The sequence below is a fragment of the Salvelinus alpinus genome, chromosome 5 (assembly GCF_045679555.1).
Source record: "Salvelinus alpinus chromosome 5, SLU_Salpinus.1, whole genome shotgun sequence".
Taxonomy (NCBI): domain Eukaryota; kingdom Metazoa; phylum Chordata; class Actinopteri; order Salmoniformes; family Salmonidae; genus Salvelinus; species Salvelinus alpinus.
Window position 1 is genome coordinate 54516386 of NC_092090.1, and position 22555 is coordinate 54538940.

At 41.8% G+C, this 22555-nt stretch overlaps 1 protein-coding gene and 1 long non-coding RNA gene across 4 annotated transcripts in view; both read left to right on the forward strand.

The window, feature by feature from the left end:
* Positions 1 to 2807, forward strand: part of cntrl (centriolin) — a 105567-nt gene extending 102760 nt beyond the window's left edge. For both annotated transcript variants that reach the window (XR_011675100.1, XM_071402350.1), the window contains one exon: positions 2424 to 2807. Coding sequence is in view for 1 of the 2 variants with exons in the window: in XM_071402350.1 (XP_071258451.1) it covers positions 2424 to 2456 (33 nt within the window). In the remaining variant the exon portion in view is untranslated. The remainder of the gene's footprint in view (positions 1 to 2423) is intronic.
* An 11723-nt stretch (positions 2808 to 14530) lies between these two features.
* LOC139576346 (uncharacterized) lies at positions 14531 to 19509 on the forward strand. Of its 2 annotated transcripts, XR_011675102.1 has the most exons (4): positions 14531 to 17557; positions 17911 to 18011; positions 18746 to 18884; positions 19053 to 19509. It is a non-coding gene; the product is annotated as an uncharacterized lncRNA (long non-coding RNA). The 2 variants fall into 2 exon arrangements; XR_011675101.1 differs by having other exon boundaries at positions 14548 to 18011.
* The last annotated feature ends 3046 nt before the right edge of the window (positions 19510 to 22555 follow it).

Here is a 22555-nt window from a genome sequence, read left to right on the forward strand (position 1 = left end):
TAAAAATGAGGACACAAAAAAAATGTGGCTTGCTTCAGCTCTTTGAAAGTATTTTTTTGGTTATGGAAGTAGTTTAAAATGTTTTACATAAGTGAAGCGGTAAAATATATAGTCAAAGTTAAATATATAAAAAATATCTGTTCTGATTACTTTGATAGACTATCAAAGCTCACTCTCTCGTCTGTGCCTAGGCTAATTATTTGCTGCAGTTTATCCTCCATCACCAGAGTAACTCATCAAAACCCAACATAACATTACAATGTAACCCAACTCGGGTTCAGGCCTACCTTAGAAGTAAGCTATGTTAATAGACTAGTAACCTGCTGTGTTACAGTTCAGATTTAGTGAGAAGTGTGTGGCTGTGTGATGTCGGGGTGGTGTGTATTAACGATCTAATTTGCATGAAGTTGTATAAAAAGTTGTAATAATTACATCAATTGTTTCAAATTGTTAAACTCAGTTTTGCATGAAGATTTGTTAATATGACCACCCTACCTTGAGTTGATCTTAAATTACTGTAAATATGTATTTAGTACTGCCTCATTTGCATATTAAGTGCTTCATTTGCAAAATTTCACTTTTTTATTTTATTTGAATCGTGTGTTTTACATCAGCCCTGAAAATGTCATAACAGTATGACCACCCTATCTTGAGATATTGGACAAAACGTGTTGAATTTTGTAATCCAGACAAATTATTTGGTACCATTATTGACTAGGGATTAACATTAACCTGTCCGTGAACTTTTTTTTACATTTTCCGCTCATTTGAAATTAAGATATCTCAGCAATGGTAAATCATATCCTCATGAAATAAAGTGTTTTGTGTTCCTGAGAAGCTATAACTGGGAATACAAATTATAACACCAGAACCAAAGTAAAATTTTGTCCCCTAACACCCTACACTTAAACCACAATAATAACTAGATTATAATTTTCCATGAAGAAAAATGCTGTGACTTGCTTCAGCTCTTTTGAAAGTATTTTTGTGTCAGTGGAAGAAGTTTAAAATGTTTTACTTAAGTGAAGCGGAGAAATATAGTCAAAGTTAAATTTTAAAATATCTGGTTTGATTACTTTGATAGACTGTATCAACCTTATTACTTTGAACTGTGGGGCAATTGGATCACATATTTAATCACAAATAACTACACTTTTACTCATAAGGAATTAGAAAAGTTTAAGGTTATCATTTGGGGAGAGAAATATGATGGTGCATCTAGTGGAATAACTTTAAAGTTTGTTAGTGTTGTATAAGGCCATAAGCAAACAAGAAAATGCTCTTCCAGGGGCGGCGCTGCTAGTGGCCGGGGACTTTAATGAAGGCAACTTAAATCCATTTAACCTCTTTTCTACCAGCATGTCACATGTGTAACCAGAGGGAGAAAAAACACAGTAACCGTACATACACTACCGGTCAAAAGTTTTAGAACACCTACTCATTCAAGGTTTTTTCTTTATTTTACAATAATAGTGAAGATGTCAAAACTATGAAATAACACATGGAATCATGTAGTAACCAAAAAAGTGTTAAACAAATCAAAATATATTTTATATTTCAGATTATTCAAATAGCCACCCTTTAACTTGATGACAGCTTTGCACACTCTTGGCATTCTCTCAAACAGCTTCATGAGGTAGTCACCTGGAATGCATTTCAATTAACAGGTGTGTCTTGTTAATTTGTGGAATTTATTTTCTTCTTAATGCGTTTGAGCCAATCAGTTGTGTTGTGACAAGGTAGAGGTGGTATACAGAAGATTTGATAAGACCAAGTCCATATTATGGCAAGAACAGCTCAAATAAGCAAAGAGAAACGACAGTCCGTCATTACTTTAAAACATGAAGGTCAGTCAATCTATGATAAAACTGGCTCTCATGAGGACCGCCACAGGAAAGGAAGACCCAGCGTTAACTCTGCTGGAGAGGATAAGTTCATTAGAATTAACTGCACCTCAGATTGCAGCCCAAATAAATGCTTAACTGAGTAAAAGTAACACACATCTCAACATCAACTGTTCAGAGGAGACAGTGAATCAGGCCTTCATGGTTGAATTGCTGCAAAGAAACCACTACCAAAGGAAGAAGAGACTTACTTGGGCCAAGAAACATGAGCAATGGATATTATACCGGTGAAAATCTGTCCTTTAGTTTGATGAGTCCAAATTTTAGATTTTTGGTTCCAACCGGCCATGTCTTTGAGACGCAGAGTAGGTGAACGGATGATCTCTGCATGTGTGATTCCCACTGTGAAGCATGGAGGAGGAGGTGTGATGGTGTTGGGGTGCTTTGCTGGTGACACTGTCTGTGACTTATTTAGAATTCAAGGCCACACTTAACCAGCATGGCTACCACAACATTCTGCAGTGATACGCCATCCCATATGGTTTGCACTTAGTGGGACTATCATTTGTTTTTCAACAGGACAATGACCCAACACACCTCCAGGCTGTGTAAGGGCTATTTGACCAAGGAGAGTGATGGAGTGCTGCATCAGATGACCTGGCCTCCACAATCACCCAACCTCAACCCAAATGAGATGGTTTGGGATGAGTTGGACCGCAGAGTGAAGGAAAAGCAGCCAACAAGTGCCCAGCATATGTGGAAACTCCTTCAAGACTGTTGGAAAAGCATTCCAGGTGAAGCTGGTTGAGAGAATGCCAAGAGTGTGCAAAGCAGTCATCAAGGCAAACGGTGGCTACTTTGAAAAATCTAACATGTAAACTATATTTGGATTTGTTTAACACTCTACAATGTAGAAAATAGTAAAAATAAAGAAAAACCCTTGAATGAGTAGGTGTGTCCAAACTTTTGACTGGTACTGTATATCCATTGATTATTGAAGAATGTAACTTATAAATGCCTCATGAGCTTAGTTTAACTGTCACACTCCATGAGAACACAAAATATAAGCTTGTTTTTCTCCAATGTTTGTAAACATTGTAAATATAAACAAACACTATAGCCTCATATCATGGTTAAAACAATCATTTTGATATCATGGATGGTTAGTCCTTGAATCCATAGCTCTGTCTATTAATCTGAGAGTGGTTACATTTTTCCAGGCCCATCCCTCAGCTTTTTACCAAAACAGAGGCGGGGCGTCCATTTTGTTATTGCTTCATCTATGGATTTGTCCTTTAAACAGCTTCATATTATCAAGATACCAAAGTGTCACCAACGATAGGCCTGTAGCATATGGCATACATTTTTCGCATGTAAATAGCACTTTTCTGTAGTGCTCAAAGCATGCCATTCCATGAGCACAGTATTTAACTCGAATCAATGAGCCCAATCAGTCCTCCATGACAACAAAATAATAAACAGAATAGTAGGGCTGGCTTAGTTTTGGGGTTATGTTTAGGTTAAACAATTTGGCTAATCTATACTTACATATTTCAAAGTACTATTCTTGAAGATCAAGGGGTATAAGATTTGTTGGAATGACTGAAATTCTGATACACTTTGGTTTTTATGGTAAATATATAATTTAATCATATTATTATATGTAGTAGAAAGCGATGGGTTAGAAGAAGCCTACATAACCAACCCATAAAGTAAAATGTATCATCCATATATGGCCAGCTATGTAAACTTGAACATTGATTTATCCTGCAATATATGTTGTTTAATTGGTGACAAACATTTTTGTCTTCCTCTAATGCCTCTTAAGGGGAAAGTAATGCAATGTAATGAGATTATATTACTGAGTTTGGGTAATCCAAAAGTTACGTTACTGATTACAATTTTGGACACGTAACTGTAACGGATTACATTTAGAAAGTAACCACCCAACCCTGACCATAACCCTAACCTTACACAACCAAATCCGTTACCTAACCATTTTAAATGTCAACTTCAATGGGGTAGGGACGTCCAAAGGATTCTGAATATCACGAACCATATGGTTATCATCTGAGAGCTGTATCCATGAATACTGGTGTGAGACACAGACAGCGGCCTGACCATAGAATTAGGAATTAGAATACTATTATGACATAGCCTGACAATAGATCACACAGTAGTTATTTTCTGAGGGAAATTGATCTCTCTTATCTTGTGTCCCCTGCCCAGTATTCACGGATACAGCTCAGATGATAAACATATGGTCTTACAAGGTCATTTAGAATTTTTGAAAAACACTTCAATTACATTTCCTCCGGAGCCACAGGGCCGATCTGGACGAAACTTGAGATATGGCATCTATGGAACAAGGATTTTCAACGCAATATTTTCCAGACTAGTATGTCAAACAACTGACCAATAAATATTAATGTGGGCGTGGTCTGTCACAAATTCATATAAATCAGACACAAATTGTTGTATTGTAACCAAACTTAATACACATGTTCCAAACCCTGTCAAGACTCAACATATCCAAGCACATGCGGATTGACCACAAGGTGGCGCTACAACAGGCCCATATTTATATCTCTTGATCTGTTTCACTCAGTGTTGAAATCTGTTTGACTCCGTGTTGAAATTGAAAACCTCTGTGGTTATTGTGTTGTGATGATATACCTCCCATTTGAAGTCTGGATTGTGATTCCTAGGATTTTTGTGTGGTGTCAAAATCTGACTAATTGTTGTAACTACTTATTTTGCTCTTTTTTTTAGTCTATGTTTCTGTACAGCACTTTGTGACATAGGCTGATGTAAAAAGGCTTTATAAATAGATTTGATTGATTGCTGTCAGGACAAACACTTTCACATCCAAAGCTACAGATAGGGAGATGGAGAAGTTTGTCATAAGGTGGCTGCAGCTTGCACCAGACAGAGAAGGAGGCAGAAAGGAGAGGACAAAACACAGCAAGGGAAGGGCGGATAGACCCAGAGAGACATAGATTCATTTACATACACACATGCATCCAAAAGTTACTAAATTCCATTAGTGGTAATACTATACATTTCTCCATGTTCTCGGGAAGATACAGTAAAAGGCAAAACTGGTCAGAGTTAGCAACAGTTTGGCTTAATTCTCCATACTGGCCAATGATTATAAAGGTGATTCTGATCCAACAATAAATTCATATATTGTGCCCCTGGCCTGAGAGGATGGAAGTTCAACATGTAGCTAGCATTTTAGCCAGGTAGCCTAGGACAACAAAAACTAAGTGTGTACTGTATGACAGAGTCATAGATCATTCAGGCAACATGAGAGAGGAGGATGGCATTGGCGTTTCTCTACAATTAGGGGGAGTCTATGTTTTTTCTACTTGCACACACACACACAGAGAAATCAGTCCCATGGACAGCCACATCATATTTAGCTTACATTGATTGGACTAAATCATTTTTGGTATCTTTTAGTTGTCACTGTATTAGACTAAGCATAAGTGATTAGGTTATGTTGAAATGGTGCTGGAATAGTGGAGCCAGCTCCTGTTTTCTTTGCGACTTGGTGTAACTCTCCATAGTTCTAAATCAGTAGTTGTCTGAAAATTTCGTAAACATTAACTTCATTCACCATCCTGTAGGTTATGTAACTGTTTGTTACAATCAATAGGTTTTGTGGACTTCACCAGACATATGTTGCTCTCCGGTTTTGTGATTAAACAAAGGTGTAGTTGAATTTATTGTCTCGGCCTTAGGCCTATATATCACGGTGTCAAGGCATATGAACTACCAGGTTATAGAGCAAGCAACGCAATTATCGCAACACATAGATTGTCATGGATTTTTTTTCCTGGATTGATTCCTCTGTGATTTTACCCCCGCACCACTACTACAACACAATCAAATTGTGCAACATCTGCCGGGACTGTTGTGTTACTTCGCCCAATATCCTTATTAAGGTGATAGGGCCACAAGTGGTTTGAAGTGCGTGCATCCCAGGTGGAATTGGCATCCAAAATAACGTGAAAAAGCAAAAAAGTGATATCAATTCCTTTAGACATATATTTTAAGATACCTTATTGGAATTATGAAAAATCACCCTGAAAATGTACCTGTCCTTCAAACGAGGGGGAACTATTTTACTAGACGCCATTCTGCTGCCCAGTTTTGATAGCTAATGGTTGAAGTATTACTGCGCAGGTCCGTGTGGGACAACGCAAGTCCCTACAACGCGCAATGCCTTCGGGGGTACGCCAAATAAAAATGTGATTCACAAAACAACAAGAAATAAATTAAAATGAAATAAATAATTTTTCTTCACATTTTCAAACAGTCCATTTACATTTTCCAACGGGGCTATACATTTGGGTGAGGTTTTATTCTCACCTGAGTAGCCTCGTTTCAATGCCAAAAATAAAATTAAACTATCTAGTGTTAAATAACTACACAGTGTCAAATACAGGTAGCCTAGTCAAATAATTAACATCCAATCACATTAACCGTTACTCTCTCACGGGATTCCATTAACGGTCCGTATGTAGCCAAACGTAGCTGCTGCGCTTTCTGTTTGCTCGAAAATGGATGAATGGTTAAAAAAAAGTAAGGCAGACGTCCATAGAAACACTTACCAGCTCTACTGGTAGTACTGCCTCTACCAGCAGTACTGCACCTGTCAACGACACAAGTTGTTCTGCTTCCACGAGCACATTCAATGCTAGCATCAGTAATTCTACATTTGTGGTTAGCCCAGCTAGCATGGACACTGACAGTTGTGAATCTGATGCAGTCGAAGAGCTACTGCCCCCTTACCCGGGAAAGCACTGAACAACAGACAGGGACATTGGACCATCGAAGAGACGCAAATATGATGAGAACTACATTGATTTGAGGTTCACATATTGGGACTAGTGCCTTTCCTCAGCCACAGTGTGTTATATGTGCAAAAGTACTATCTCACAATTTGATGAAACCTTCACAGACATTTAGAAACAAAACACTTTTTGAGCGAGAATTAAGAGGACTTTCGAGTAGTAAGACATGTATAAAAGCAACAGATACCATTAGTAAGGAGGGGTAGAAGCGTCTTATATGGTGAGTTACCGAGTGGCTAGGACAGGCAAGCCCCAAACTATTGTGGAGGACTTAATTCTTCCTGCTGCCCCGAATATGGCTGGGACAATGCTGGGGGAAAAGGCCCCAAAAATATATACTGACAATACCTTCATCAAACAACACTGTTTCGTGACACATCCGTGACATGGCAGGAGATGTTTTGAAACAATTACTGCTTCGCATACAAGCCAGTGAATTCTATGCATTACAACTGGACGTGTCAACAGACGTGGCGGGCCTGGCACAGCTCTGGTATATATACGTTATTTTTATGGGGGGTCAATTAAGGAAGACATCCTCTTCTGCAAACCACTGGAAACCAGGACAACAGGAGAGGATATGTTTAAAGTACTGGACAGCTTTGTGACATCAAATGGACTTTGATGGTCAAGATGTGTTGGTATCTGTACTGATGGCGCAAAAGCCATGACAGGGAGACATAGTGGAGTGGTAACGCGTGTGCAAGCAGTTTCTCCCGACACCACTTGGATACACTACAGCATCCACCGAGAGGCTCTTGCTGCCAAGGGAATGCCCGACAGCTTGAAAGACGTTTTAGACATTCCAGTGAAAATGGTTAACTGTTAAAGCAAGGCCCCTGAATTCTCGTGTATTTTCTGCACTATGCAATGATATGGGCAGCGACCATGTAACGCTTTTACAACACACAGAAGTGCACTGGTTATCAAGAGGCAAAGTATTGACACGTTTTTTTAAATTGAGAGACGAGTTTAAAGTTTTCTTTACTGACCATCATTTTCACTTGTCTGACCGCTTGCATGATGACGAGTTTCTCACACGACTGGCCTACCTGGGTGATGTTTTTTCTCGCCTGAATGATCTGAATCTAGGATTACAGGGACTCTCTGCAACTATATTCAATGTGTGGGACAAAATTGAGGCCAATCAATGCTTGGAGTTTGTCAGAATTTGTGGGGTTTTGTTTGTCCACCTGCCTCTTGAGGATTGACCAAAAGTTCTCAATTTGATTAAGGTCTGGGGAGTTTCCTGGCCATGGACCCAAAATATCGATGTTTTGTTCCCCGAGCCACTTAGTTATCACTTTTGCCTTAAGGTGCTCCATCATGCTGGAAAAGGCATTGTTTGTCACCAAACTGTTCCTGGATGGTTGGGAGAAGTTGCTCTCGGAGGATGTGTTGGTACCATTCTTTATTCATGGCTGTGTTCTTTGGTAAAATTGTGAGTGAGCCCACTCCCTTGGCTGAGAAGCAACCCCACACATGAATGGTCTCAGGATGCTTTACTGTTGGCATGACACAGGATTGATGGTAACGCTCACCTTGTCTTCTCCGGACAAGCTTTTGTCCGGATGCCCCAAACAATCGGAAAGGGGATTCAGAGAAAATGACTTTACCTCAGTCCTCAGCAATCCAATCCCTGTACCCTTTGCAGAATATCAGTCTGTCCCTGATGTTTTTCCTGGAGAGAAGTGGCTTCTTTGCTGCTCTTCTTGACACCAGGCCCATCCTCCAGAAGTCTTCCCCTCACTGTGCGTGCAGATGCACTCACACCTGCCTGCTGCCATTCCTGAGCAAGCTCTGTACTGGTGGTGCCCCGATCCCGCAGCTGAATCAACTTTAGGAGACGGTCCTGGCGCTTGCTGGACTTTCTTGGGCACCTTGAAGCCTTCTTCACAACAATTGAACCGCTCTCCTTGAAGTTATTGACCGATAAATGGTTGATTTAGGTGCAATCTTACTGGCTGCAACATCCTTGCCTGTGAAGCCCTTTTTGTGCAAAGCAATGATGACGGCACGTGTTTCCTTGCAGGTAACCATGATTGACAGAGGAAGAACAATGATTCCAAGCACCACCCTCCTTTTGAAGCTTCCAGTCTGTTATTCAAACTCAATCAGCATGACAGAGTGATCTCCAGCCTTGTCCTCGTCAACACTCACACCTGTGTTAACGAGAGAATCACTGACATGATGTCATCTGGTACTTTTGTGGCAGGGCTGAAATGCAGTGGAAATATTTTTTGGGGATTCAGTTCTTTGCAATTAATTGCAATTCATCTGATCACTCTTCATAACATTCTGGAGTATATGCAAATTGCCATCATACAAACTGAGGCAGCAGACTTTGTGAAAATTAATATTTGGGTCATTCTCAAAACTTTTGGCCACGACTGTATACAGAGAAAACAGTCGGCCCGAGGATTGAACCCTGTAGCACTCCCATAGAGACTTCTAGAGGTACGATCAACAGGCCCTCCGATTTGACACACTGAACTCTGTCTGAGAAGTAGTTGGTGAACCAGGCGAGGCAGTCATTTGAGAAACCAAGGCTGTTGAGTCTGCCGATAAGAATGTGGTGATTGACAGAGTCGAAAGCCTTGGCCAGGTCGATGAATACAGCTGCACAGTATTTTCTCTTAGCGATGGCGGTTATGATATCGTTTAGGACCGTTAGCTTGGCTAAGGTGCACTCATGACCAGCTCGGAAACCAGATTGCATAGCGGAGAAGGTACGGTGGGATTCGAAATGGTCAGTGATCTGTTTGTTAACTTAGCTTTCGAAGACCTTAGAAAGGCAGGGTAGGATAGATATAGGTCTGTAGCAGTTTGGGTCTAGAGTGTCCCCCTTTGAAGAGGGGGCTGACCGCGGCAGTTTTCCAATCTTTGGGGATCTCAGACGATACAAAAGAGATTGAACAGGCTAGTAATAGAGGTTGCAACAATTTCGGCAGATAATTTTAGAAAGAGAGGGTCCAGATTGTCTAGTCCGGCTGATTTGTAGGGGTCCAGATTTTGCAGCTCTTTCAGAACATCAACTATCTGAATTTTGGTGAAGGAGAAATGGGGGAGGCTTGGGCAAGTTGCTGTAGGGGGTGCAGGGCTGTTGACCGGGGTCGGGGTAGCCAGGTGGAAAGCATGGCCAGCCGTAGAAAAATGCTTATTGAAATTCTCAATTATCGCAGATTTATCGGTGGTGACAGTGTTTCCTAGCCTCAGTGCAGTGGGCAGCTGGGAGGAGGTGCTCTTATTCTCCATGGACTTTACAGTGTCCCAGAACTTTTTGGAGTTTGTGCTACAGGATGCAAATTTCTGTTTGAAAAAGCTAGCCTTTGCCTTCCTAACTGCCTGTGTATATTGGTTCCTAACTTCCCTGAACATTTGCATATCGCGGGGGCTATTCGATGCTAATGCAGTACGCCACAGGATTTTTTTGTGCTGGTCAAGGGCAGTCAGGTCTGGAGTGAACCAGGGGCTATATCTGTTCTTGGTTCTACATTTTTTGAATGGGGCATGCTTATTTAAGATGGTGAGGAAATCACTTTTAAAGAATAACCAGGCATCCTCTACTGAGGGAATTAGGTCAATTTCCTTCCAGGATACCCGGGCCAGGTCGACTAGAAAGGCCTGCTCGCTGAAGTGTTTTAGGGAGCGTTTGACAGTGAGTGGTGGCAGAATGAGGCGACGAATAAAAAACTTGGCATATCTGAAGGTCATGCTCATAGATTAGACGAACAGAAGCAGGAATTGGCTATTGCGCTTGAAAAGAGTCAAAACCTAAATCAAGAATTAGAGAAAGACCTTGGGGATAGGCAGAACCAAATTAAACATCTCAGGGTTTCGCTGTATTTGAAGTTGTTATATTATCATTAGTGGTCTATTATCGGGTAAAAGCATATGCTTATTATTCATTTCTCAAATATTTACTGTATTAGCTAATCATTCAGTCGAATACCCTATGCTACAGCCATTGAATCTGTCTTTGAGCGTTAAGAGACGTTAACTTTTTACGGCTGAGATCCCGTTAATGGGATCGACTTGACAACAGCCAGTGAAAATGCAGGGCGCCAAATTCAAACAACATAAATCTCATAATTAAAATTCCTCAAACATACAAGTATTTTACACCATTTTAAAGATAAACTTGTTGTTAATCCTACCACAGTGTCCGATTTCAAAAAGGCTTTACGACGAAAGCACACCATCTGATTATGTTAGGTCAGTACCTAGTCACAGAAAAACACAGCCATATTTCCAAAAGCAGAAATAGAGATAAAATGAATCACTAACCTTTGATGATCTTCATCAGATGACACTCATAGGACTTCATGTTACACAATACATGTATGTGTTGTTCGATAAAGTTCATATTTATATCCAAAAATCTCAGTTTACATTGGCGCGTTATGTTCAGTAATGTTTTGCCTCCAAAACATCCAGTGATTTTGCAGAGAGCCACATCAATTTACAGAAATACTCATCATAAATGTTGATGGAAATACAAGTGTTATGCATGGAACTTTAGATAAACTTCTCCTTAATGCAACCACTGTGTCAGATTTTTTTTTTACTTTACGGAAAAAGCACACCATGCAATAATCTGAGTATGGCGCTCAGACACAAAAACAAGCCATACAGGTACCCGCCATGTTGTGGAGTCAACAGAAGTCAGAAATAGCATGATAAATATTCCCAGATGATCTTCATCAGAATGCACTCCCAGGAATCCCAGTTCCACAATAAATGTTTGTTTTGTTCGATAAAGTCCATCATTTATGTCCAAATACCTCCTTTTTGTTCACGCGTTTAATTCAAAAATCCAAATTCACGACGCACAGGCACACTTAGTCCAGGTGAAAAGTAAAACAATTCCATTACAGTTCGTAGAGACATGTCAAATGATGTATAGAATCAATCTTTAGGATGTTTTTAACATAAATCTTCAATAATGTTTCAGCCGGAGAATTCATTTTTCTTTAGAAAGGAGAAGGAACGCAGCTACCTCTCATGGGGACGCGCCTGAGTGAGCTCATGGCACTCTGCCAGACACCTGGTTGAAACAGCTCTCATTCCCTCATCCTTCACAGTAGAAGCCTGAAACAAGGTTCTAAAGACCGTTGACATCTAGTGGGAGCCTTAGGAAGTGCAATATGAGCCAATAGACACTGTATATTCGATAGGCAATAACTTGAAAAACTACAAACCTCAGACTTCCCACTTCCTGGTTGGATTTTTTCTCAGGTTTTTGCCTGCCATATGAGTTCTGTTAAACTCACAGACATCATTCAAACAGTTTTAGAAACTTCAGAGTGTTTTCCATCCAAATCGACTAATAATATGCATATCTTAGCTTCTGGGCCTGAGTAGCAGGCAGTTTACTCTGGGCACCTTATTCATCCAAGCTACTCAATACTGCCCCCAGCCATAAGAAGTTAATGGCTAGCTCTGTCCATGACATTATGTTATTATATTTTTCAATCTTGAAATACAAGGGCAAATGTTATTAATCGGTGACTGAAATTTCGCGCTACATGATATTCACTTCCGGACTTGGAGAGCGCTCAAAGCTTTGTAGAACACCTCTCTGAATAACGGGGCGTGGTTTTGGCTTAACTGCGTTGGGAAAAAGAAAGACGCCACCAGATCCATTAAGGGATTTATGTGAAGGGAGACGTAAGAGGCCACTTCTCAGACAACTTTCTAATAGATACCGGCGCTCAAATATCACTGATTCCTTACGATGAGAAATTGGCGACAGGAAAAAGTATCACAATTAACAGGGGCACAATCTAAGGCGATACAGCTATTACCTGTGTCGTTGAACATTGGTTCAGTAATGATACCAGGATCATTTTACATGACGATGGGAGTAGAACCGATTTTGGGGTTGGATAATCTTTGCGAGATTCCGGGAGAGTGGATTCTAAAAATCTAAAAATTGGCAGTAGGAACCGGGATAGCTGAACAATTGTTGTTTCAGGATCATCCACTATGGCAAAAGACGCATTCGATTGTGGTCTAATCAAAGGTTACAAGCCTGTTGTGGTGGAGGGAGAACCGCCACCACCAATGAGGCAATACCCTATTAAACCGGAGCCTGAGGAATCATTTCCGGAGGATCTTCCAATATTACTTGAACGCGGCATAGTGGTACACGGACCAGCTCGATGCAACAGCCCTTTATTCCCAGTGAAAAAGGGACTAAAATGGCGTATTACTGTGGATTTTCGCAGCATAAACAAACATGTAGTGAAAATCACACCAGTGGTACTTTTAGTACTATATCTATTGACACAATGATGAAAATAATCATGGCCTCTAAACCTTCAAGCTGCATACTGGACCCTATTCCAACTAAACTACTTAAAGAGCTGCTTCATGTGCTTGGCCCTCCTATGTTGAACATAATAAACGGCTCTCTATCCACCGGATGTGTACCAAACTCACTAAAAGTGGCAGTAATAAAGCCTCTCTTGAAAAAGCCAAACCTTGACACAGAAAATATAAAAAACTACCGGCCTATATCGAATCTTCCATTCCTCTCAAAAAAAATTGAAAAAGCTGTTGCGCAGCAACTCACTGCCTTCCTGAAGACAAACAATATATACGAAATGCTTCAGTCTGGTTTTAGACCCCATCATAGCACTGAGACTGCACTTGTGAAGGTGGTAAATTACCTTTTAATGGCGTCAGACCGAGGCTCTGCATCTGTCCTCGTGCTGCTAGACCTTAGTGCTGCCTTTGATACCATCGATCACCACATTCTTTTGGAGAGATTGGAAACCCAAATTGGTCTACACGGACAAGTTCTGGCCTGGTTTAGATCTTATCTGTCGGAAAGATATCAGTTTGTCTCTGTGAATGATTTGTCCTCTGACAAATCAACTGTATATTTCGGTGTTCCTCAAGGTTCCGTTTTAGGACCACTATTGTTTTCACTATATATTTTACCTCTTGGGGATGTCATTCGAAAACATAATGTTAACTTTCACTGCTATGCGGATGACACACAGCTGTACATTTCAATGAAACATGGTGAAGCCCCAAAATTGCCCTCGCTAGAAGCCTGTGTTTCAGACATAAGGAAGTGGATGGCTGAAAACTTTCTACTTTTAAACTCTGACAAAACAGAGATGCTTGTTCTAGGTCCCAAGAAACAAAGAGATCTTCTGTTGAATCTGACAATTAATCTTGATGGTTGTAAAGTCTTCTCAAATAAAACTGTGAAGGACCTCGGCGTTACTCTGGACCCTGATCTCTCTTTTGACGAATATATCAAGACTATTTCAAGGACAGCTTTTTTCCATCTACGTAACATTGCAAAAAAAAGAAATTTTCTGTCCAAAAATGATGCAGAAAAGTTAATCCATGCTTTGGTTGCTTCTAGGTTAGACTACTGCAATGCTCTACTTTCCGGCTACCCGGATAAAGCACTAAATAAACTTCAGTTAGTGCTAAATACGGCTGCTAGAATCCTGACTAGAACCAAAATATTTGATCATATTACTCCAGTGCTAGCCTCCCTACACTGGCTTCCTGTTAAGGCAAGGGCTGATTTCAAGATTTTACTGTTAACCTACAAAGCGTTACATGGGCTTGCTCCTACCTATCTTTCCGAGTTGGTCCTGCCTTACATACCTACACGTACGCTACGCTACGCAGGCCTCCTAATTGTCCCTAGAATTTCTAAGCAAACAGCTGGAGGCAGGGCTTTCTCCTATAGATCTCCATTTTTATGGAATGGTCTGCCTACCCATGTGAGAGACGCAGACTCGGTCTCAACCTTTAAGTCTTTATTGAAGACTTATCTCTTCAGTAGGTCCTATGATTGAGTGTAGTCTGGCCCAGGAGTGTGAAGGTGAACGGAAAGGCTCTGGAGCAACGAACCGCCCTTGCTGTCTCTGCCTGGCCGGTTTCCCTCTCTCCACTGGGATTCTCTGCCTCTAACCCTATTACAGGGGCTGAGTCACTGGCTTACTGGTGCTCTTTCATGCCGTCCCTAGAAGGGGTGCGTCACTTGAGTGGGTTGAGTCACTGACGTGATCTTCCTGTCTGGGTTGGCGCCCCCCCTTTGGGTTGTGCCGTGGCGGAGATCTTTGTGGGCTATACTCGGCCTTGTCTCAGGATGGTAAGTTGGTGGTTGAAGGCTGGGGTGGGGCCACAGTGTCTCCTGACCCCTCCTGTCTCAGCCTCCAGTATTTATGCTCCATTAGTTTATGTGTCGGGGGGCTAGGGTCAGTTTGTTATATCTGGAGTACTTCTCCTGTCTTATCCGGTGTCCTGTGTGAATTTAAGTATGCTCTCTCTAATTCTCTCTTTCTCTCTTTCTTTCTCTCTCTCGGAGGACCTGAGCCCTAGGACCATGCCTCAGGACGACCTGACATGATGACTCCTTGCTGTCCCCAGTCCACCTGGCTGTGCTGCTGCTCCAGTTTCAACTGTTCTGCCTGCGGCTATGGAACCCTGACCTGTTCACCGGACGTGCTACCTGTCCCAGACCTGCTGTTTTCAACTCTCTAGAGACCGCAGGAGCGGTAGAGATACTCTTAATGATCGGCTATGAAAAGCCAACTGACATTTACTCCTGAGGTGCTGCACCCTTGACAACCACTGTGATTATTATTATTTGACCATGCTGGTCATTTATGAACATTTGAACATCTTGGCCATGTTCTGTTATAATCTCCACCCGGCACAGCCAGAAGAGGACTGGCCACCCCTCATAGCCTGGTTCCTCTCTAGGTTTCTTCCTAGGTTTTGGCCTTTCTAGGGAGTTTTTCCTAGCCCCCGTGCTTCTACACCTGCATTGCTTGCTGTTTGGGGTTTTAGGCTGGGTTTCTGTACAGCACTTTGAGATATCAGCTGATGTACGAAGGGCTATATAAATACATTTGATTTGATTGAAATTTGATTTGGTAGCGGATGGCAGACCTATTGGCATCAATTCTCTCAAACCAGTCTGCTAGACATAAAATGGATTCTGGTCAGTGCCGGTGGCTGAGGAGTCACGAGACTGGTTTGGGTTCTGTTGCCAGGGGGAGTAATATACGTGGGCTAGGGCACCGATGGGATTTACAAATAGTCCAACTTTGTATCACGCTGCATTGAAACAATCGCTTAAAGGGTGTACATTTCAGGGTTCTGTGTTGGTACAATACGTAGATGATTTGTTATTGGCGTAAAAAGATGAAGAAACTCATATGTGAGACCTTACCACATTAGTAAACTATTTGGCAGAGCAGGATCACAAAGCATCATATGAGAAAGCACAACTATCGAAACAAGAAGTAACATATTAGGGAGTGTCTATTTCGAAATGGAAACAAAACATATTACACGTGATAGAGTAGAAACAATGCGTTCTCTGGCATAGCCAAACACTCCTCCACGCTCAGGAAAACCCTAGGAGCGTTCAATTTTGTGAGACATTTTATTCCGTAATTCTCTGAAATTGCTGAACGACTTACAGAGTTGACAAAAGGGGGGAAGGGTCCCCATGAAAGGATAGAGTGGAGTCAAGAGTGTGAGATGGCGTTTGTCGAGCTAAAGAACCAATTGTGTCAAGCGCCAGCATTGGGGTTGCCAAACCTAAAATGACCTTATATTATAAAATGTTTGTTCATGAACATGAAAGACATTGTAGCGCGGTGGTTACGCAAAAGCATGAGGGAATAGAGAGACCAGTAATGTACTGGAGTATATCGTTAGACTCGGTGGCGACAGGAATGCCACCGTGCCTGAGGGCGGTACAAGCGACAGAAATGGTGTTGCATAACACAGCTTCGATTACAATGGGGCAAAAAGTGGATTTGTATGTTCCACATGCAGTAGCAACCATAGCTAATAGCACGAAAGCACAACACGTTACTAGCGCGAAATGGAAAAAATGGGAATTAAAGTTAAATGGGTAAAATCTACATTTCCATAAGATTGATACTTTGAATTCTACGTCGTTAATGCCGTTGCCCGGGGAGGGTGAACTTACATGTGACCCAGATCAATTTACGCCAAAGCCTAGGCCGATTTGGAAGAGACAGCATTGGAATTGGGACAAGTATTGTATACAGATGGCTCTAGTTACATGACCATAGAAGGGAAGAGAGTAACGGGGTACGCTGTGTGTGATGACAGGGGTGTAGTAACGGCTGGCCCAGTGCCATCCTCGGTGTCAGCCCAGGGGGTGGAATTATATGCATTAGCCGAGGCCTGTCGGCTGTCGGAAGGGGAGAATGTAACAATATACACTGATTCTCGATATGCATTTGGGGTAGTTCATGATTTCAGTACATTGTGGTCACAATGGGGGGCATGTTAACAGCGATAGGAACAGAAATAAAAAATGGACAGGAGCTAGAGGCATTATTAGTAGTGTGTCAGCTACCCAGTAAATTAACAGTGGTGAAATATGAAGCTCATTCTAGTCGTACAGATAAAATAGCCATAGGGAATCGCAGAGCAGACGAAAGTGCTAAGGCGGCAGCCTTAGTAAGAGAAGGTGTTAAAGCACCTGCAGCGGTAAAGTCCACAGCCTATTCTCGGGGGGTTCACACTTCTCACGTGAAACGAGATCCAGCTGCATAATGGGTGAGCTGGAAGCTGCCATGATAGAGGAAGCGGAGCTAAACCGAGAGAGGAAGAGTAGATTTCACTGTAGACAAGCAGTTGGGTGGGGTCTGGGAGCTACTTTAACCACCATAGTCTTTGTGTCTGTTGCTTTAATGCTTACTGAACCATGTAAAAAGTATACATTGACAATTCGCATTGAAAGGGTTGCCAAATATGAAGACACGAGAATGCATTGGGGTAGAGTCAGTACCAGTGCTACGGATACTAGACAGATCACTAATCACAAAGGTATGTTGATATGGGTGAAGCCACTTGATAACAGGATTAGTACATTGTACGTAGGTTGTTCAGATCAAGGTGTAGTTTTATTACAGACAGGAGTGTGGAAGGATCATAATAATACAGAGTCTTAAGAACGAAACTAGATTTTATCTTTTGCCGCAGATGGTTCTAGATCAGCTGAAGCTCAGTCGATAACTTTCAGATGAATGCTACCAGAACTAAAAACATTTCAGGAAGTTGATAGCATGAACACAACCATTGCTGACAATGGACTTAGGTTTTTCTTTGCATATATAGTTATGCATAGTTTAACACATTATTAATACTGTTATGTTTTGTGTTTCTTTTTGCTTTTCAAGTCTTGTGCTATCACTCTCTTAGGAACCAGAAGTTGAAATGGAGAAAGTCAAAGCTACAGCTGAAATGTCACTCTGTTATCCGACGAGAAATTGGAATAAGAGTGTGTATAGTGTGATTAGAGATCAAAGTCCATAAGACGTAGATTTGTAAACATAATAATCAACTGTGAATGTTAATCATGTTATTATCATTGTCTGTTCATTTATAAGTCATTTCCAAGTTTATATAATGATGAACAGTATGGAGTTAATGTTCAACAGGGGGGACTGATGAGTTATGACTTATAAATGTGAAAATATGAAATATACTTATTCATGTCACTAAGGGAGAAAGGGGACTGTATAGAGTTTACATTCTGTCAGGATATGTTATTGTTAACCATCAGGGATCTCATGGGAGAAGAGACACAGTCTGGTACAAGTCAACATGACAGCCGTGAGTTGGGGAGGAGTGAGGAATTTGTGCAGAGGTCAGGTTAGATGAAGTGAGGAAGAACATATGACTAATCTTCTGGATAGCAACAGAGGTGTATTGGCTGCTCAGATGTGCAAGGAGGGGCTCAGCATAGGAGAAAGGGTTAAATACAAGTGGTTATGTGCAGCTGTATGACCCAGTGGGTGAATAAACTTGGTTCGAGCTTGATTAAGCGTCCGTGAGTTTTTTACTCTGTTTATTTAGAACCTAACACTTATTTTCCTCCTTCCCTAGCTTAATTTCCTTTCATCCTTTATTATCTTCCTTTCATAGAACCCTTTTCTCCTTTCCTAGCTCCCATTCATTGATTTTGACAGTCCACCCACTTAATATAACAGTCCCTTTGCTCTTGTCCACCAGATTCCTCAAGACCATGCAAGAACTTGGCCCCAGCAGACACCACCACAAGAAAACCCAAGGATTCATCAGACGCACAAGGGTGCATGTGTCCAACCAACGCCGAGAATAGACACATCTTCCCTCTCTCCTTCTTCTCCTGGTGGGCAACAATTCCTCACTCACTCATGTTTCAGTATCAGCTGGTGGAGGGAGAGATGGGGAGGATGTGTCCATCCGTTGCATAGGAAAGACACATCTTCCCTGTCTCTTCTCCTGGTGGGCAGCAATATACACTTACCTCACTCTAACCCACCTCATTGTGTTATAGTGAAATGCCCCTTAAAATATGGGAAATGCTCACCAAGCAAGAAAAGATCCTGGAACAGCAAACGCTCATCCTATGCCTCATAGCAGAATGCTGCAGAATATGTGATCGAAGAAGGCCTTCTGCCGTTGAAGAATCAACAAGGTCTCCAGAGCCTGGAAACCAAACTTCAGGGGGCTGACTTCAAACTGAATGTCATGTCCACTCCCGCACCTGCGCTCGAGGTCACCGGTCTACTACCCACCTGTCCTGGCAAGCCATCTTTACGCACACCTGGCAACCATCATTGCGCACACCTGTGTCTCATCATCAGTCACTACTCCCTTGATTACTTACCCTTTATATAGCACGCTTTTGTTATTAGTCATCAGGTAGTATTGTTTATGTTTCTATGTCAGACGCTTCTCTTGTTTTATATAGCTCCATGTTCGTTATTATTAAACTCACTAACTGCACCTGCTTCCTGACTCCCTGCGTCTACGTTACAGGATACTAACTATACAAATGGAAGCAGCAGTTAACCAAGATATCTCCCAGATGGTCGGCGAACAGGAACACCTTCTTCGTCAACACCATGACCAGCTGGCTCATTTGGCGACGGCTATGGATGAGGTCCTCCGCATTCTTCAACGAGTCGACATTACTCAAAGGGCATCATCTCCAACCAAAGTTATGTCAAAGGGCATCATCTCCAACCAAAGTTATGTCAGCTGTTATGACATATTATGACATGGTTATGACTGTGTCCTGATGCTGGGTGTCAAGTAAAGTGTAAAAGTGATTTTTGCTACCTTTATTTAACTAGGCAAGTCAGTTAAGAACAAATTCTTATTTACAATGACAGCCTACCGGGGAACAGTGGGTTAACTGCCTTGTTCAGGGGCAGAACGACAGAATTTTACCCTGTCAGCTCGGGGATTCGATCCAGCAACCTTTCGGTTACTGGCCCAATGCTCTAACCACTAAGCTACCTGACACGTTAGCGGAAACTGCATTCACGTGGTAAAGGATTCATATGTTGGCTTAATCGGAAATTACCTTTAGGGGCGCTTTCACATATCCTCTTATGATACAGATTCTGGAGCATTTGGTACCCTGATCCACACTATAAAGCAAGTGTGAAACCGAAACGAACCCTGGCTGAAACAAATTCTGGACCTGTGTGAGTACATGCAGGAACGCCTCAAATTGCAGGCCACAATTGCACCCTTCACTTTTGACCAGTAGTGGCGCCTCCGCTTGAAAACACTTCACTCCAAAATATTGGCCGCTTTGTGGGCGTAGGAGTGAACCTATTCAAGTGAATAGATTTGGAAAATGTAAAACATTTTTTTATATATGATTAGCTGGCTACAGCCGGCCAACTTTACATACTGTATAACCAAACGAAGATAGACCACAGCCCGTCGTTTCAAATGGGAACAAATGAGTCATAATGGGCAGAACAAGCAAGGAAGTGGGCAGAACCAAGCACGAGCTAGCGAGATCCTATTAGCGCGTTCTAGCATGTATTTGCATATTTCCGTTAAGGAATGCCTACTCTGTGAATTGCGCGTGTGCAATAACTCAATTCGGCCTTTGCACTAAACAACACCATTTAAAAAAAACTTTGGCAAAGGGTAAAGTCTACAAAACGTAGTCCACATGTTTCATCAATGAGAAAATTTGCAGAATGTCGGTCAAAATCCATCTTGTTCCATCTTCTCCCACTGCCGGACACTGGGCTTCCTTTCACTACCATATTTGGTAGTGAGTGGAAATGCCAAGCGGATGCTTCACATTCATAAATCCGGTGAAATATCTGTCTCGCCTGTGATGTAACGTTAGCTCGCTATGTGACAACATCAGCTAACGTTATCTAGTTTAGATAACTTCATATTAGCTTGTTATCTTGATGTAGGCCTATTTATCATTGTAAATCAAAAACATGCTCCAAATGCATTTGTAGGGTTCTGACAATTCCCACTCTCTCTTCGCCTGACTTTGCCTTCAGGATAATTTTCTGCTGGGTAGATTGATGTAAATGTGATATTTCCGATTTTTATTTGTAGTACATTTGCAAAAAAACAGTTTTGCTTTGTCATTATGGGGTATTTTGTGTAGATTGATGATAAAAAAATATATATTTAATACATTTTGGAATAAGGCTTTAATGTAACAAAATGTGGAAAACATCAAGGGGTCTGAATACTTCCCGAATACACTGTAACCCGGAAGCCAGCTGCACCAATGTGTTGGAGGAAACACTGTTCAACTGACGACGAGGTCAGCCTGCAGGCGCCCGGCCCGACACAATGAGTCGCTAGAGCGCGATGAGCCAAGTAAAGCCCCACCGGCCAAACCCTCCCCTAACCCGGACGACGCTGGGCTAATTGTGCACCGCCCTATGGGATCAAACCCCAGGTTGTAGTGACACCGCAACACAGTGATTCGCGCACTGACCAGGTAAGCGGGCACTTCAGTATTCAAATACCTTGTGTGATTTTAGGCTTTATTAGTTTAGTGACAACCTATGTAATTTGCTAGGTTATTGTTAGCTATGCACTGTTGAAAATGTTGTTTAACCGGAATAAAAGTAGGCTTAGCTACAAGGAGACAACTCTCATCTGACTATACCTGCTGAACGGGGCTTAGTTCATGGATGCTAAAGGAAACCAGACTTCCCCGCAAAACTTACCAAGAATAAAACATAGAAAATAATTTATTTGGTCTCTCTGTGTTTCATACATTTCCTTAATGTATGGGAGAGAAATGCATCTGCTAACTAATCCTGGAAGTACTGTCAACACAATGAGGGGGAGCCAGAGGGAACTGCTAGGTGGGTAGACAGGCTGCCTTAAGATCCAGACTTCCTCAGGTACTCAGCCATAGTAAATGCTTTCTTGTTGAGTTGTCCGCCATGGACCCCTTCTTTTCCCATGACTAAAACCAATGCTTTTCCGGCAGAGGCTGTATGTGTCTAACAGGAGAAAGCATCCGAGCGAACGAAACAGCGCACCCTCTGTCTGTGTGTGTAGCCCATCTATCTGATGCTGTCTAGTCAAAAAGAGTATGACATTGTTGCCGCCTGTTGCACTGAATGCAAGGGAAGCCAGCGAGCATTTGGCCTCCCTTGATAAAAAAATTATAGCCGAACACTGATTGGCTGAGAACTCAGCTGTGAATGGTCCTGATGCACCCAAAAAAAGTGTCATGGGAAGCCAGTTTGGATTTGGCTTCACACCAATCCCATCACAAGCCAAAAGTCATTGACTGAAAACTTGAATTGTTGCATCTCGGTGTGTCGTTGTCCTCCGGTGGCTAGCTAGCTAACTAAAATCGTCCCTTTCCTAAATTAGCCATGGATGTAGATAGAGATTTGGACTTGTAGTTTTATTTAATTCTCCGTACTGGCCAATGATTATAACGGCGATTCTGATCCAACCATAAATTCATGCATTGTGCTCCTGGCCTGAGGATGGAAGTTCAATATAAAGTCGGCTAATGTTAACTAGCTGGCCTGGCCA